We start from the raw sequence: 17680 nt of genomic DNA on the forward strand, positions 1-17680 counted from the left end.
ATTCATAGTGGAAAGAGGTACATAGTGTGGTCCTCCAAGGATGTGTCTTGAGACCAGTGATGTTTATCATATTGATAAAGGATCTGGAAAAAGAGTTAAACAGTGAGGTGGCTAAATCTGCAGACAATACAAAATTACACAATATAGTTAAGTCCAAATATTACCATGAAGAGTTAAAAAAGGATCTCACAAAACCGGGTGACCAGGCAACAAAATGGCAGATGAAATTCTGTGTTGATAAATGCAAAATAATGTCCATTTGAAAACATAATCCCAACTACAAATGAAAAATTATGGGGTCTAAAAATTAGCTGTTACCACTCAAAGATTTTGGAGTCATCCTGGATAGTTGTCTGAAATCATTTTCTCAATGTGCAGTGGCAGTCAAAAAACCTAATAGATAAAACAGAAAATACCATAATGCCACTATAAAAAGACTGGTACTGTTCATCTTGGCAAAGAGATAACCAAAGGGAATATGATAGAGGTCTATAAAATTATGAATTGTGTGGAGAAAGTGGGAGTATTATTTACTCCTTCACATTACATAAGAACCAAGGGTCACCCAATGAAATTAATAGGCAGCAGGTTTAAAGCAAACAAATGGAAGTACTGCTTCACACTGTGCACAGTCAACCTGTGGAACTTGTTGCCAGGGGATATTGTGAAAGCAAAAACTATAACTGAGTTTAAAAAAGAATTAGATAAGTCCATGGAGGATAGGTCAAACAGCTATTATTCAAGTTGTTCAGGGACAACGCCATGCTCTGGGTGTCCTTAAATATATGACTGCCAGAAGCTGAGACTGGACAACAGGAGACAGATCACTCGATAATTGTCCTGTTGTGTTCATTCCCACTGAGGCATTAGACACTAGCTACTGTCAGAAGACAGGATACTGGGCTAGATGAACCACTGATCTGACCCAGCATGACCATTTTTATAGTCCCTCCTCGCTGATCACTTAGAGCCATGTAGACTGCCTGAGCTTCCCCAGTCAAGTAGGGTGCTAGCTGTAGGTCCCAACCTGCACCCACAGCTACTCTTTCAAAGGTGACTAAAAATGCATTTGGGATAGTCCTCAGGGACTGCTTTATAGAGGCCAATTGCCTGTACCTGGTTGCCATTCCCTGCTGCAGGACTCACCACACCTGGGCATAGCTGCGGTTTCTCATTGACTTGCTCTCAAATAAAGTCCTGTAGGATTTTCTGTTGCTCAGCTTGCCAGGCAAGCAAGGACTGTCTCTCCAGGTAGTGGCTCTTTGCTAGAAGACCTACAGGGTCTTATGAATCCCCTTCTCTTGTTTTAGGAGCCACTGCAATGTCTCCTCCATTGCCCAGACTGCTGAATCTTTGCACCAGCTGCCCAATCAGGTTATCTGTGAGCACAGATAAGACAGAAACCGGGGACGCCCCCAGTTGCCACACAGTGTAACCCTCTGCTCCTGCCTTGCCACACAAATGGCTATGACACCTCCAGCCTGTAACCATCGCTGTGTATTTTGTGTTTTATCAACCATTACTTTCCTACAGTTCCAGGTAGCAATTCTATTTACAGTGTCATACAATCATAAGAGAAGGAAGAGCACCCAGAGATCTCCATTTATCCTGGTCTTCCTTCCTCTTTCCTCTCCTGTCCTTGCACTTCCTTCCTGTTCTGTGCTCCTTATCTGCTCTTGCAGTTAATGGACTGATTAGTCTGGTTTGGGGAGTGCTAAGGAGATAATCTAGTAATTAGCCATTCCTTCCCTCAACCAGCCCTCTGTGGGAGAACTAACTGGATTTATAATGACCAAAGTGTTGGTTCAGCTGCTCGTTCTCAGAACCGTGTCACAGATGAAAATCCAAGACTATTCTAATATACATTTTGGGTTACATGTCATAGTTACTCTGTACACATAAAAGACTACATGTGAAAGAGCCCAAATCTCTCTCTCTCACTCACTAAGCAGAAGTGGTTGCTACTAAACACACTGTTTTAATGAATAGGGGATATGACCAACAAAATTATAAGGATTGAAAAAGCAGATGCAGGGCTACATGGATCTTTGGCCTGACCCAGCATGGCTGTTCTTATCCATCAACAAGATCAGCAGTAGGCTCAAATCAGGAGAAGGGGGCATTTTTTCTTACAGATGGAGAAACATGTGACAACGTCTTTAGAAATCTGTGAAAAGTAGAGCGTGAAAATATTTTGGTTTGGGTGATAGTTCGGTGACAGTTCTCTGAGCCTAACTGACAGCATGGGGAAAAGAGGACTTGTGGCACCTTAGAGACTAACAAATTTATTTGAGCATAAGCTTTCGTGAGCAACAGCTCACTTCATCGGATGCATGTGAGCTGTAGCTCATGAAAGCTTATGCTCAAATAAATTTGTTAGTCTCTAAGGTGCCACAAGTACTCCTTTTCTTTTTGCGGATACAGACAAACACGACTGCTACTCTGAAACCTGACAGCATGGGGTGCTTTCAGAACTTGAGTCAAGAATTGCTTCTATGAGTGGGCTGCTATGAGAACTGATTTTCTGTGGTTAACTCTGAGGACCAGTAATTAAAAGAACTGAAGATCTAACTGCACACATCCATAGAGACTTGGTGAGCTGACCTTCCCTGAATCAACCAGTCATCAAGGTAAGGATTACATGAAGAACTTGTCTTCTCTGATATACCACTACCACTAATAGACATGTCATAAATATCCTGGGGGCAGTAGAGAGGCCAAAAGGGAGCACTCTGAATTGATAGAGCTGTCCTGAAACCATAAACCCAAGATACTTCCTGTGAGCTGGGTATGTAGACACAGGAAAGTAGGTGTTCTGTAATCTGAAGGTTCTGAAACAATCATGGGGTCTAGAGAAGATATAGTAGAAACAAGAGGCACCATATGTAATCGGATGCAACATGTGTATGTGTTAAGACACTTGAGTGTGTCTCCAAATCACAATCTTTCATCAAGCAGTTTTACACTAAGTTGAATTATTTTTCTTGGAACACCTCTACTGGTATTTCAAGAGTCTCTGTGATCCTTTTAAGGTCTTGCAATGCTTTGAAATCATTAGGGTTGCCAACTTTCTACTCCCACAAAACTGAATACTTGGGCTGTCAATTAATTGCATTTAACATACGTGATTAACTCAAAAAATTAATCATATTGCTGAAACTACAGAACCTGAACCACCAAAAAAGATAAATCAACCTTCTGCTGGTGGCAACCTTCTGACTCAGATAATGAAAATGAGCGGGCATCATTCTGCCCTGCTTTGGATTCTAATTGAGCAGAATCAGTCATCAGCATGAACACATGTCCCCTGGAATGGTGGTTGAAGTGTGAAGGGACATACAAATCTTTAGCACATCTGGCACATAAATATCTTGCAACGCCAGCTACAACAGTGTCATGTAAACACCTGTTCTCACTTTCAGATGACATTGTAAATAAGAAGGGGCAGCATTATCTCCTGCAAATGTAAACAAATTTGTTTGTCTGAGCGAATGGCTGAACAAGAAATAGGACTGAGTGGATTTGCAGGCTCTAAAGTTTTACATTTTGTTTTTGAATGAGTTTTGTGTACAGAATTCTACATTTGTAAGTTCAACTTTCACGATAAAGAGATTTCACTACAGTACTTGTAGTAGATGAATTGAAAAATACTCTATTTATTTTTGATTACAAGTATTTGCCCTGTAAAAAGAAAAGTGAGCACTGTACTCTTCGAATTCTGTGTTGTAATTGAAATCAATATATTTGACAATGTAGAAATCATCCAAAAATATTTAAATAAATGATATTCTATTATTGTTTAATGGCGCAATTAGTCACAATTAATTTTTTTAATTACTTGACAGCTTTCCCCTCTGACCCTCCTCTGAGGCCCTGCCCCTGCCCTGCCCCTTCTCCAAGGCCTTCCCCCACTGACTCCATCTCCCCCTCCCTCTGTTGCTCATTCTTCCCACCCTCAGTCACTCATTTTCACCAGACTGGGGTAAGAAGTTGGGGTGTGGGCTCTGGTGTGGGTCCAGGGATTATGGATTTGGGTGCAGAAGGGGGCTCCAGGCTGGGTCTGAGAGGTTTGGAGAGCAGGAGGAGGCTCTGGGCTGGGGCAGAGGGTTGAGGTGTGGGAGGTGTAAGGGCTCTGGCTGGGGGTGCAGCCTATTGGGTGGGTCTGGGGATGAGGGATTCAAAGGGCAGGAGGGGAATCAGGGCTGGGGCAGGGGCACGGGAGGGGGTGTGGAGTGAAGGCCCCAAGCAGTGCTTGCCGCAAGCAGCTCCTGGAAGCAGCAACATGTCCCCCTTCTGGCTCCTACATGTAGGCACAGCCAGGCAGCTTTGTGCACTGACCCATCTGCAGGCACAGCCCCTGCAGCTCCCATTGGCCATGGTTCCCAACCAATGGGAGCTGCGGAGCCCTCTGGCTGCCCCTATGTGTTGGAGCTAGAGGGGAGACATGCTACTGCCTACTCACCTATCTGGGATCAGAAAACACTCCTTGTCCCAAAACACTGGCCCTTTAATGCTACGGGGTCTGGATGTTTCAGGAGTACTGTATAAGTAGTAAACCCCACCCAATCAAAACAAACCATCAGGGGAGAAATATGATAAAATAAACCTTTCTTGCTGTATTTCTGGCCCAGATTACTGGAAATTTTGTGAGAAAGTTTACTCAAGAGATTTCCATACAAATTTTTCTGACTCAAAAAGTTTTGACTCAAGATAAACTTAATAAGCAATTGATGTTTTGGGTGATTAAAGAATTAGTTTTTTGAACCAAACTCTGAACCTTCTTCATGATGTAAAAGATAAAACAAGTTCACCACTTTGACAAGAGTTTTGTATTTTATTGATAATCTATTTAGCTAGGCAGTAAACTCAGTGCCAAGTGAATAATGAAAAGCACAAATACTGATAATTTGGGAATAGTGTTCTGCAGCATAAGGATTATTCAAAACATCATAAAACTAAAGCTTTTTTCCCCCAATTATTAAGTAGCCTTTTGTGAACATTTATATATTCTAAGTATTTAAGATAAAATTAGAAAAAAATAAGAAAGACAAAGATAATGAAAATTAAATGTCCTCAGTAACTGGGCAAAACTGTAAATTAACAACATGTAGCTGTAACAATAATAATTTTGTGGCAGAAACCTAACAAACTATAGATTCTTAACGGGGCATTTACAATTTAGTTCTTTTCTTCTTTCAGTTCTCCTACATAAATTAAATTTCCTAAATAAGTGGGGTGTGTCTGCTAGACTACAGTAGAGCTCTACAAAAATGCTTATGATATGATGCTTATGGTCTGATTCTTTTTTCTCCTTAGGCTGGAATGACCTCATCAAGAGAATTAAAGAGTGACACAAACAGTCTTTAAGGGAAGTAATTTCCTGTTTGCACTCCAGAAATAACAGAATGGTATAGAGAACATGCCGAAGTGGTGGTCAGTGGGAAAGAATATGGATATCCTCTTACTCTAAGACACAGAAAATTCCATTTCCCTTCAGATGTAAATAACAGCCCTGCAAAGGAAATAAACAGACTATTATGCCCATGGACAATCTAGTTGTCTCACATTCCATTTCACACAAGTGAAGATTCCCTTGAAGGACTGGGGTGTAAATGGGAACTTAGATCTGATTTGAAGTAAAACATTTTTTAAAAATGCAACAGAAAAAAGTTCCATGATTAAAATGCAACATCTGAATATTTAAAATCTATATTTAAATTATTTTGATGATGGTGAACAGTCCTAGACTGACATATCTTGAAACAGAATTTCAAAGAACAGGTATGATATTGGAAATGGCATAGCAAGTGTAGACACCAATAGGCCCCTAGACCAGGGGTGGGCAAACTGTGCACTGCTGCCACACCGGAGCTGCTCCAGGTAAGTGACACCAAGCTGGAGCCTGCACCCCGCACCCCTCCTGCACCCCAATCCCCTGCCACACCCCAGCCCTCTGCTGCACCCTGCACTCCCTCCTGCATCCCAAACCCCTGCTCTGAGCCCCCTCCTGCACTCCCCACCCCTCCCAGAACTCTGCACCCCTCCCTGCACCACTGCCCTGAGCCTCCTCCTGCATTGTGCACCCCCCTCCTTACGCCAACCCCCTTCTCTGAGCCCCCTCAAACACCACGCACCCCTATTCTGCCCCAACCCCATGTCCTGAGCCCCTTCCTGCACACCACATGCCCTCCCACACCCCACTCTCGCTCCCGCACCCCAACCCCCTGCCCCAATCCTACATTCATGGCCTTGCAAGCAATTTCCCCACCCCAATTTGGCCTGCAGGCCAAAAAGTTTGCCCACCCCTGCCCTAGACCACTCCTGTAGATGAGAGGGATAACACATGCTCATTCCAAACCTCTTGGGCTGAGGCTCTGCTGAAAGTCTGTTGACTGAACACTGTCAATTATGGTTGTGAGTTTTGTGATGTGGACACCACCTCAGCACAGTTTAATGGAGCTGTGTTTCAAAGGAGCAAATTAGCCCAGTTCCTATTAATAGAGGCATTTCAGAGCTTAATGCTGATCGTGGTTATCTTATTGAAAAGTGATATTATTTCATTTGTGACATTAGCAATACTGCATAAAACTGCAATTATACCAGTGAGCAACTGTAAACTAGTTCATTCCTGCTGCAGCCACCATTGTCTTCACAGGTCTGAAAAATTTGTGTGTCATATTACACCCCTTTCATCCCACATACATTCTTCACCATTTAGTCCCAAAGGGTGAACCATGCAGAGCTGAAAGAACAGCAGCATTATCACCAGGCTGAAACCTTTTATTTTCACATAGCTGGCTCCTTTTTGCTAAGCGCAATAGCTAGCCCTATAGTTCTTATTCATCTCCTGGTCTCTCCTCTTTCTCCACATGTCCATCTCTTCTTTCAATTCCAGCAAGCAGCACTTCATAGGCATTAGGGTGTTTCTCTGTCTATCTGTATACTTAAGTTGGTTCTTATACTATGTTCTTCACCATGGTAAGCAAGTACCTCCTCTCAGACTAGCCAGCACATGACAACCATCCAAGTGCAACCCACAGTCTTGGCTACTACTGTTTGTCCTCCCATTTTCCCTTGCTGTTACTGCTGTTCATCTACCTCTCCAAAACAGCAACTCAAAAATCAATATGTTCCAGACACTGACCTTGTGGCATATTAGTTATTATGCCCCTGCCAAGGCATCTTTATTAGTTTTCCCATGAGCCCTCTAGAGGCTTCAGATGTGGAGCAGGAGTCATGGAACAGGCTGACCCCGATGCAAGGACTCCTTTCCAGTTTTCTTAATCCTATTATATACTAAAATAAATTTGCACTTGCTAAGCTATTTATAATTAGGGTTGTGTTGTACCCTCCTTGAAGTGAACAAAGTGTTCTCCTCCCTAGAATTGAATCTTATTCTTGTTTTTTTTTTTCTCCAAATCACAAAAAAAGCATGGTAGTGATACAATCTTCAAAAGATAAACATTACTGTATATAGCTGTCATTGACTGACTGGCTAAACTTTGAAATGCTATTCTGCTACACATAACAGGCTAGATATTTTCTGAACATGTTCTGCCTACTAGAGATTTTATTTGTTTTTCTTTATGATTTGTTTTTGCACTTGCTTGCTATCTGTTGACACAACAGCATTCATATCCGCAGTCTCTGCTCACTTTATAAGAGGGAATTAGATAAATAATGTATAGGACAGGACACCGCACTGGGCTGAATCTAGTTTTATTAACACTAAATGAATAACATGTAATCAAAAGCACTGCATTTATTTTTAATTTTAGAATAGTTAATAGACAATTTAAATATTTATCATCTTATTTAGAGTTTAAAAAAATCTTACCAGTGAAGCCTGGAGGACAAACACATGTGTAGTCTGCAACCAGGTCTAAACAAGTTGAATTGCTTCTACAGAAGCTGTAAGTGCACTCATCAAAGTTGATTTCACAGTTCAGACCTTCAAATCCTTAATTGGAAAAAAAAAACAGTTTATTATTAGTTTATACCTATGCCTTCTTTTCTGAGACACAATTATTGTAAATAAATCAATTCTTATCAAATTACTCCAAGAAAACCACAAATTATTCTCTTTTATGGCTTTACTGCAAGATCTTTCTAAAAGCCTTTTCTGTTCTGTCATTAGTACATTATCACTTTTGACCTTCAAGTGTACTTTTAAAGAACTACTATTTGGAAGAACACACACACAAACATAAGGATTTGGTATTCCCTTAAATCCACTTTTAGTTTTTTGTTTTAGTAATACTCTGTGAAAAAAAAAATGTATACATTTTAAGATCACTTGTGAAGGACAGTGGTTTGTATTGATTTTTTGGGACTGATTTGCTAACAGTTTAAAATCAATATTGATGTAGTTTTTATTTATCTATTTATTTTATTTTCATTACTTAGGGTTAGAGTTAGGATATTCTACAAAAGTCTTCTTTCATATGCATTTCTAGTTGATATCTAGATTGTTTAGCAATCTAACTCCTACATCATCAAAGGCAGTAAGGTGTTGCAGTCCACCCTCCAATCTTCTAATTGTGTACTCCTCCACAACATTTGATTATCTTCATTGCTCTCCCACAGTCATACTGTGAAGATTGGGCTAAACCAAATTTCTGCATTGTGGCAGCTGCTGTGCCTCTCCTAGTCATCAGGAATGGTCAATGGGGAGAGACAGTGTGACCTAGAAGCCATCAGTGGTACACTAGTCTGCGTCATCAATTCTTGTCAAGTCTAACACACTATTTTCATGATAAATGCACAAAAGGTGGCATGTAAGATACCACTGAAAAACTAATAGCTCACTGATCATTAATATTCCTCTGTGATGTATATGCAGGGTGTGTATAAAAAATTATAGATATGTGCAGAATTATGTTCTTAAAATGTGTTTGACAAGTAATGCATAAGTATGGTCTGCCTTAGACAAAAGAATGTGTATTTGTTTGTCTGTCCAGCCTGCTCATCAGTTAGAGACAATGAAGGTCTATTTATATACAAGGTAAACAAAGCCATCAAGCTAGTAAGAGGGGGAGAAGACAATATGGCATCTAAAGCCTAGCAGTAAAGAGAAACTTTATATGGTCCATAAAGACAGAGTTTGAATCTCAAATGATAAGCAAATGAATCAATTGATTGTATAGAATATTACTGTATTATACAAATGTATCAAGTATGGTCTTTTATGAATGCTAATGGAACACTGCTGATTAATATCATGGTAAAATGAATGTGTTAAGACTATATGAAAGAATTATAAGTACTCACTTCTATTATGCTTTGAAGTCTGTGATCAAACAAAGGGAGAAAGGGATTTTCTCCCAGATAGAAGGAAATGCAGTTCACTACCTGTCTCCAATAAAAGGAAGCAAAAACAATGGAATCACCATTTACATATGAATCAGCAGGAGATGGGAATTCCACAGGAAGGGAAGAATATCATGTGGTAATCCTGAGTCTAGAGATAAAACAGTGAGTTTGGGAATATATAAGGAAAGAGAAGATGACATCTTGGCATCCATCATTAGACAGAAAAAGGGGGCCAGAGTTCTTGCAAGTTGAGAAAGGTGTATCCTTCAACCACGGGGATTGAAGTCTCTAGAAAGGATGACTGGTGAGAAAACTATCTTGAACAAATATTGTAGCTTGTTAAGTTAATGTTATTTGTTTGTAACCATTTGGTCTTTATCCTTCTACTTGAACTCAGTTAAAACCTCCCTCTTTTTGTTTTACTTTTAATCTAAACCAGCTCAATGCAGTGTTTGAATTGAAGTGACTGTTAGCTCCACTTAAAGTAATATGCTGTGCTTTTGTCTCTTTAAAGGAACAAACATTATTAATTCTTTGAATGTTCCAAGAGAGGGCTGGACCCTTCAGGGCAGATGGTTTTCCGGAAATTTGGGGTGTGTTGGGGGTCACCCTGCAAGTAGTAATCAAGGTTGGGGGAGACCAAAGTATGTCTGTGATGTAACAAGCATGCTGCTTGAGTCAGAGTTGCTGAACCAAGCCTGTTCAGCACACACACACACGCAATGCATGTTGTATTCTATCTGAGAGTATCCAGACAGGGAGCTACAACAGCAGAGGCACTTAGGGTAACAGGACAAGGGGTGACAATCTCTCACTAGTCTTGATTGCACCCCCAAATATGACAGACAGTCAAAAAGATGGACTTTACTCTTTCTAGCTGGGAAGTCTAGCAGACTGTTAGAAGATTTTCTGGAGATTCTAATTCCAGCAAAAACGAGTTTCCAGTCATTGCAAATTCTATTGCATCCCAGGTAGGGGCTAATGGCTGTACACAGAACTTGGATAAATCTTTTTATCTGTGCAGTCAAAACTGAGGTTAGAGAGGTTCCAGGATCCTAATGTGGATTCAAACTTGATGGCTCCTTTTCCAGAAAAAGAGCTGGACTATGCCATAAAGCTTATGAAAAGAGGAAAGGCTCCAGGCCTGGATTATATCCACATAGAGTTCTACTTCACATGGGACCAAAAGCTGGCTGCTTTGTTTCCTCGTCTGATGTTTTGAGGACATCTGCATTGCAAAAGTCTAGCACAGAGCAAAGTAGACATTCTGAAACCAGAAGAAATTGCTGGAAAATCCCAAGAGCTACCAATCCATCTCTCTCCTTTGTGTCACATACAAGCTTATGGAGAAATTGATTCTGATGAACATCAATGAGGTTATCCAAACACAACTGCCCTTTGTTCAGTTTGGCTTCAGATGGGTATTATTAACTCACAATCAAGACATTTACCTAACACAAGACACTGAAGATGCCTTTGAGAAAGGGAAGAACATTGGTGCCATTATGGTGGATATATCAACTGCATCTGATACTATCTGGCATATAAAGTTTACCGCCAAATTCTTGTAGACTGCTCCCTGTAAGTCCATAGTGTGGTTTATTATTAATATTATAATAAGTTGGAGATTCATCTTGCAAGCTGGATACAACTCCAGACATCTTAGTCATGGACTCCCAGAAAGATCTGTTCTAGCTCCTCCCCTTTTCAACTTATATTCTTATGACTATCAACAACTAAGGCTGATGAGTATGTATATACAGATGATATCCATCTTGCTGATGTGGGTAAAAATCTATATGAAGGTTATAGGCTCAGACTTTAGATGATCATGATGGTCCCTTCTGGGCTTAGTCTGCCCTTCTGCACATTGCAGGCCACAGAACCTCACCCACTCTTTCATTAGACCCATACTTCTGGCTCAATTACTTCAATCCTCAAATCATGATTTAATGACTTCAAGTTACAGAGAATCACCATTTACTCTAGTTTAAACCTGCAAATGACCCCATCTGATGCTTCAGAAGAAGGCAAAATGCCCCCAGGGTTTCTATCAGTATGACGTGGGGGGAAATTCCTTCCCGACCCCAAAGATCAATTAGACCCTGAGTATGTGGGCAAGACCCACCAGCCAGATATCGAGGAAATAATTCTTTGCAGTAACTCAGAGCCCTCTCCATTTCTGGTCATATCACCAGCTATTGGAGATATTTGCTGCTAGCAGTCACAGATTGGCTACTTGTCATTGTAGACAGTCTCATCACACCATCCCCTCCATAAACTTATCTTGAAACCAATTAGGTTTCCTCCCTATCCCCACTGCTCCTCTTCGAAGGCTGTTCCAGAACTTCACTCCTCTGATGGTTAAAAACCTTTGTCTAATTTCAAGCCAAAACTTGTTGATGGCCAGTTTATATCCATTTGTTCTTGTGTCCACATTGTGCTTAACTTAAATAACTCCTTTCCCTCTCTGGTATTTATCCCTCTGATGTATTTATAGAGAGAAATTGTATCTCCCCTCAGCCGTCTTTTGGTTAGGGAAGCCAAGCTCCGAGTCTCCTCTTATAAGGTAGGTTTTCCATTCCTCTGAGCAGCCCTTCTCTGCACCTGTTCCAGTTTGGATTAATCTTTCTTAAACATAGGAGACTATAACTGCACATGGTATTCCAGGTGAGGTCTCACCAGTGCCTTGTATAATAGTACTAACACTTTTCTGTCTCTACTGGAAATATGTCTTGATGCACCCTAGGACTGTATTAGTCTTTTTCATGGCCACATCACATTGGCGGCTCATAGTCATCCTTGAATAACAAATACATCCATGTCTTTCTCCTCTGCTAACTCTTCCAACTGATAAGTCCCCAGCTTATAAGCAAAAATTCTTGGTGTTAGGCCCTAAGTGCATGACCTTGCATTTTTGCCTATTTAATTTAATCCCATTTCTATTACTCCAGTTTACAATATTGTCCAGATCTTCATCTTCTGGTCCTCCTTTGTATTAACATTATCTCCCAACAGTGAGTCATCTGCAAATTTTATTAGCACACTTCCACTTTTTGTACCAAAGTCAGTAATAAAAATGTTGAATAAGACTGGTCCCAAGACTTATCCCAGAGGAACTCCACTAGTAACCTCACTGGAGCCTGATAATTCATCTTTCAGTATGACCTGCTGTTTCCCCTTTAACCAGTTCCTTGTTCACCTTTCAATCCTTATATTAATCCTCATCTTCTCCAATTTAATTAATAATTTCCGATGTGGAACTGTATGAAATGATTTTGTGAAATCCAGGTAGATTAGATCTACTGGACTTTCTTTGTCTAGAAAATCAGTTATCTTCTCAAAAAAGGAGATAGGGCTGGTCTGGCATGATCTACCTTTTGTAAAACCATGTTGTATTTTATCCCAATTACAATTTACCTCTATATCTTTAACTACTTTCTCTTTCAAAATGTGTTCCAAGACCTTACATACAACTGAGGTCAAATTTACAGGTCTGTAGTTTTCTGGATCACTTTTTCCCCCTTTCTTAATAATAGGAACTTTATTAACAATTCTCTAGTCAAAGTACTACCCTGAGCCCTGCCCTGAGTTTACAGATTGATTAAAAATCCTTGCTATTGGACTTGTAATTGTGTGTGCCAGTTCCTTTAATATTCTTGAAAGGAGATTACGTGGGCCTCCTGATTTAGTCCCATTAACATGGTTGAGTTTGACTTCCACCTAGAATGTGGTAATTTCTGCTTCCATTACCTTGTTTCTATTAGCCACCCTGCCACTACCCCTAAACTCTTCATTAGCCTTATTAAAAACTGAGGCAATATATTTATTTAGGTGTTGGAACATGTCTAGATTATCTTCAATCTCCACCCTATCCTCAGTGTTTATCAGTCCTACTTTTCTTTCCTTGTTTTCTTTTTTTATTTATATGGCTATAGAACCTTTTACTATTCATTTGAATTTCCTTTGCAAGATCCAACTCTGCTTGGCTATTGGCAGTTCTCACTTTACCTACACTTCCTCAGCTCTGAGAGGTAGCTTTTCTTGCTGATCCATCTCATCTTCCATTCCTGGTAAGCTTTCTGCTTTCTCTTAATCACTTATTTGAGGTGCTTGCTCATTCAGCTTTCCAGCTTGGTCTGCAATCCTTCCCTACAATTCCATCCCCCCCACCACACCCCCCAGCCCGTGCTTGGGATACAGGCTTCATATAGTTTAAGTCAAAGTCGCAAAAACTAATTCCAAGCCTCCTCCGCATTCAGATCCTTGATTTCTTCAGTCCAGTCCACTTCCCTAACTAATTTCCTTATTTTTTTTTTTTAAATTTGCACTTTTGATATCCAGGACTCTGATTGCAAATCTATTTTTTGTTTATACTTCCATTTAGTTTAAACTGAATTAGCTCATGATCACTTGAGGGTTGTCCCCACTGACCAATTTTTCCATGAGATCCTCACTACAATACTAAATCTAAAATGAACCTCTTGTCAGTTCAGCAACTATTTGGTGAATAAATCTGTCAGCTATCACCTCCAGGAAAATCTGGGCCCTGCTACTATTAGTAGCACTTTTCCTTCAATCTGTATCTGGGAAGTTAATGTCTCCCATAATCACACAATTCCCAGTAGCATGTATTTTATTAAAAACATCAAAGAGGTCTCTATCCATATCCAAATTGGATTCTGGGGGGTCTGTATCATACCACAAGCATTATCCCAAGGGAATATGTAGTAGCTTTCTTCCCCAAAGTGATTTTGACCCAAACAGATTCTGTTTTATCCATTTCATCACTTCTAAATTTCTTTACATTCTACCTCATCATTAATAATCACTCAGCAAGGACATTAATGCTCTTACCACATCAATAGAGACTTATATTTAGTGAGTCTAAAATGGCAACAACAACCGTCCATTTGAATGGTCGACTGGCTAGTCTGGCCAGGTGACCTGGCCCTTACAGTATGTGTTGAAAATTGGTCCACTTTCTTTCCAGCCATTTGCCACTTTAAAAAAAAAAAAAAAAAGTCAACCTGGACTGCAGTTTAACAGTCTGGAACACAAATAAAAAGATCATCTCTCACACTTCCTTGCTATCGGGAATCTCCTGGGGAGCAAAGGCAAATATTTTATGAACCTCAGTCCTGGTTCTGGTATTTATTACAGTGGAATATTTTGCAGAAGTATAATGCAGAAGTCAGCACACATATTTCATTTATTTGGAGCTGAATACAGCTACACACATCATTAATGGTTACCTTAGCCATCCATTAATATCTACAGAATGGAGACTATGAGCAACTAACTTTTAGAAAATTCTAACTACTAGGAGTATCAGCGATTTCTTAACATAAAATCTGCTGAAGAATCTCCACTCCAATATTTGACATTTTATATTCTTGTAAATGTATTCTAATGCATAGTCACGCTACAAAATGACTATCATTAGTGCTGTCACAGGCCATGGCTGCAAGAAGACCATGACAAATGCTAAGCTATCAGCACCTTCAGTGCATGGCATAGTCTCATAATTTCTCAAACTGACCATGGAACCAATTTCCACTGATCCCTAAGTCATAAAGCTTGACAATTACTCTGAGTTCATTAATAATGTATACGGTAACTGTTCTCATTCACAATCAGAGTTTAATCAGACCCATGTATCACAGGTAACAAGTAAACTACAGCATGATCAGTATGAATGCCAAGATTTATTTTCCTAACTCAAATGATCTAAACTAGACAAGCAGAATAAATAGTGAAATGATCTCATCTAACCTTGATTTTCAACTGATATTCAGTACCCATATTGGCTTTAAATTTAAAACTAACTAATTGTAGAGGTGACATTTTACTAAAATTATTTGCAACAATTTCATTTTAATTATGTTTTTCAAAAAGAAAAGGAGTACTTGTGGCACCTTAGAGACTAACCAATTTATTTGAGCATAAGCTTTCGTGAACTACAGCTCACTTCATCGGATGCATACTGTGGAAAGTGTAGAAGATCTTTTTATACACACAAAGCATGAAAAAATGGGTGTTTACCACTACAAAAAGTTTTCTCTCCCCCCACTCCACTCTCCTGCTGGTAATAGCTTATCTAAAGTGATCACCCTCCTTACAATGCGTATGATAATCAAGGTGGGCCATTTCCAGCACAAATCCAGGTTTAACAAGAACGTCGGGGGGGGGGGGGGTGGAGGAGGGTAGTATTAATACTTGGTGGCATGGGCCCCTTGGTGAGGGCTTTATGTGCTAATTGCACTTCCTCCTCTCTACACTGTGGAATATCAGAGCTAATTTTGATTTCATTAGAAGTCTAGTTATAGGCTGCTGAGCTCATTTTGGGCTGACAGTGCACCAGCACTGGGGCTCCCCTACTACAAGCTGAATTCACCTAAGAGCTGAAATCACTGAGTGTTGTGTTAAGTAGTGGGGGAGCCTGAAGATATATTGTGGAGAAGTTTGCGGGACGGCTGGAGTGCCTTGTGGACAGGCTGGTGGAGCAGTTTGTGGGACGGCGGGAGCTGCTTGTGGGCCACGGAGCGGAGCAAAGCAGTTCATGGGGCGGCTGGTGGAGTGGAGCAGAGCGGAGCGAAGGCCTATGGAGCTGTGGGGCGATCAGCTTCAGATCATGTAAGGTGCCTTTTACCCCCGCCCCCATCTCCACCCAGGTTGGGAGGTAAAGCTCTGCAGATAAACTTTTGAACTCTGGGGCTGTCCTGACCAGGGACAGAGACTTTTGGGTCATTGGACTTTTGGGACTTTGGGTGATTTGGTGTTGCTGGGCTCAAGAACCAAAGGGAAAGGGCATGCCCCAATTTGCTTGGGGTGGGTTTTTTGCTCATGGGTTGTGTTATGAATCCTGTTGGTGGTGTTTCCCCAACATAATGCCACATTGTTTCTCTCTGTTATTAAAAGGCTTTTTGCTACACTCAGACTAGGTGCTTGCGAGAGGGGAAGTATTATTGCCTCTTGGAGGCACCCAGCGGGGGTGGTATATATTTGTCCCAGGTCACTGGGTGGGGGCTCGAGCCGGTTTGCATTGTGTTATTGGAATGGATCTCCTAGATATTGAACCCGGACCTTGTTGCTGCCAACTCTGACGGGCAGAAGGGTTACATTTTTGCATTCACATTATAATGCTTGTACTGGTATACGTCTTTACAATTTACCAGAAATGTAATGAACAGGAAGCTTCAGCTCATACTTTGAACATATCATTTTTTTAGAGACAAAAAGTAAGCTGTGATAGATGTCCCAGTTATAAATAAACCAGACAACTTTATCTTTCCAAACTATAACACTTAGCCTCCTCCTCCTTAGCCCCCCCCCCCCAAAAAAGAAAAAAAAATCCTAGAATATTCCAAAAGGAAACCACTCATAAAAGTATATTAAAAAGACTCTCCAAATTCATTGAAAAAAATACTGAAATTTAGTTCTGTGAACCTTCCTTGCAATCACACTTTTGTTCACATATAGTAGTTAACACTGAACAATGTTGTGTTTATATAGAAATAGACCAAAAAAAAAGAAAAGAAAAAATAGAACACCTTTTTCTGAAAGAACGAGAGAGCTTAAACCCTTGGCACTGTAACTCCACTCCAAGAAGAGGTATTATTTCTATTATAATTGTGTATGATACTCAGGTTTAAAGTGCACGGTTGTTTAGCTGTACCAGATATTTTCATGATAAACTTGTTGATCGAGCTTTCTGTAAAGTTCGCATGCTGTCCGTTTGTTTTCATTACCCTCATTCTATCATTGTTAAAATCATGGTTATAACATGAGACATAACACTTACAAATATACTATTTGTAGCTTTTGTGTGAATATTTGATTTGTAGTTTGCTTTGATGGACATAGATGCAAATGAGACTTCAGAAATGAATAACATATCTTGACAGGAAAAAATTCTAACAAATGCTTTGAAGACTATCAGGAAGACACCTCAATCCTCAGGCAATTTTTGAAAATAGTCACTTATAATAAAAATACATTATTTTGAACAACTTACCTTCAGGGCAAAAGCAATCATATCCATTGACATTATTCTGACAGACAGCACCATTCAAGCAGGGCCCCGAATCACATTCATTCACGTCTATGTCACAGTATTGGCCTGAAAAACCTGCGTGAAGAATGGAAGGTTTTGATTTTCTCAGTTCTCATGTATTCTTACATAAAGTTTTTATTTCAAATGTGTTTGCCTAATTAAAATGAAGAAACATTCAGTTGCAAATCCCCATTGCAGGAGGAGACTTGAGGCCAGAACGCTAGTGTTCAATTCTGGCTCTCCCACTGAAACATGGTATTACATTTGACAAGCTTCTTGGACAATATTTTAAAAACAAAACAAATGTTCACT

At 40.1% G+C, this 17680-nt stretch overlaps 1 protein-coding gene across 1 annotated transcript in view; it reads right to left on the reverse strand.

Moving 5' to 3' along the window:
• Nucleotides 1-17680, reverse strand: part of EYS (eyes shut homolog) — a 1269973-nt gene that overhangs the window by 1087144 nt on the left and 165149 nt on the right. The window contains exons 2-3 of the mRNA XM_075126509.1: nucleotides 17330-17443; nucleotides 7838-7960 (exon numbers count right to left, since the gene is read on the reverse strand). Of these exons, the coding sequence (XP_074982610.1) occupies nucleotides 7838-7960; nucleotides 17330-17443 (237 nt within the window). The remainder of the gene's footprint in view (nucleotides 1-7837; nucleotides 7961-17329; nucleotides 17444-17680) is intronic.

This window comes from Caretta caretta, chromosome 3 (assembly GCF_965140235.1).
Source record: "Caretta caretta isolate rCarCar2 chromosome 3, rCarCar1.hap1, whole genome shotgun sequence".
Taxonomy (NCBI): domain Eukaryota; kingdom Metazoa; phylum Chordata; order Testudines; family Cheloniidae; genus Caretta; species Caretta caretta.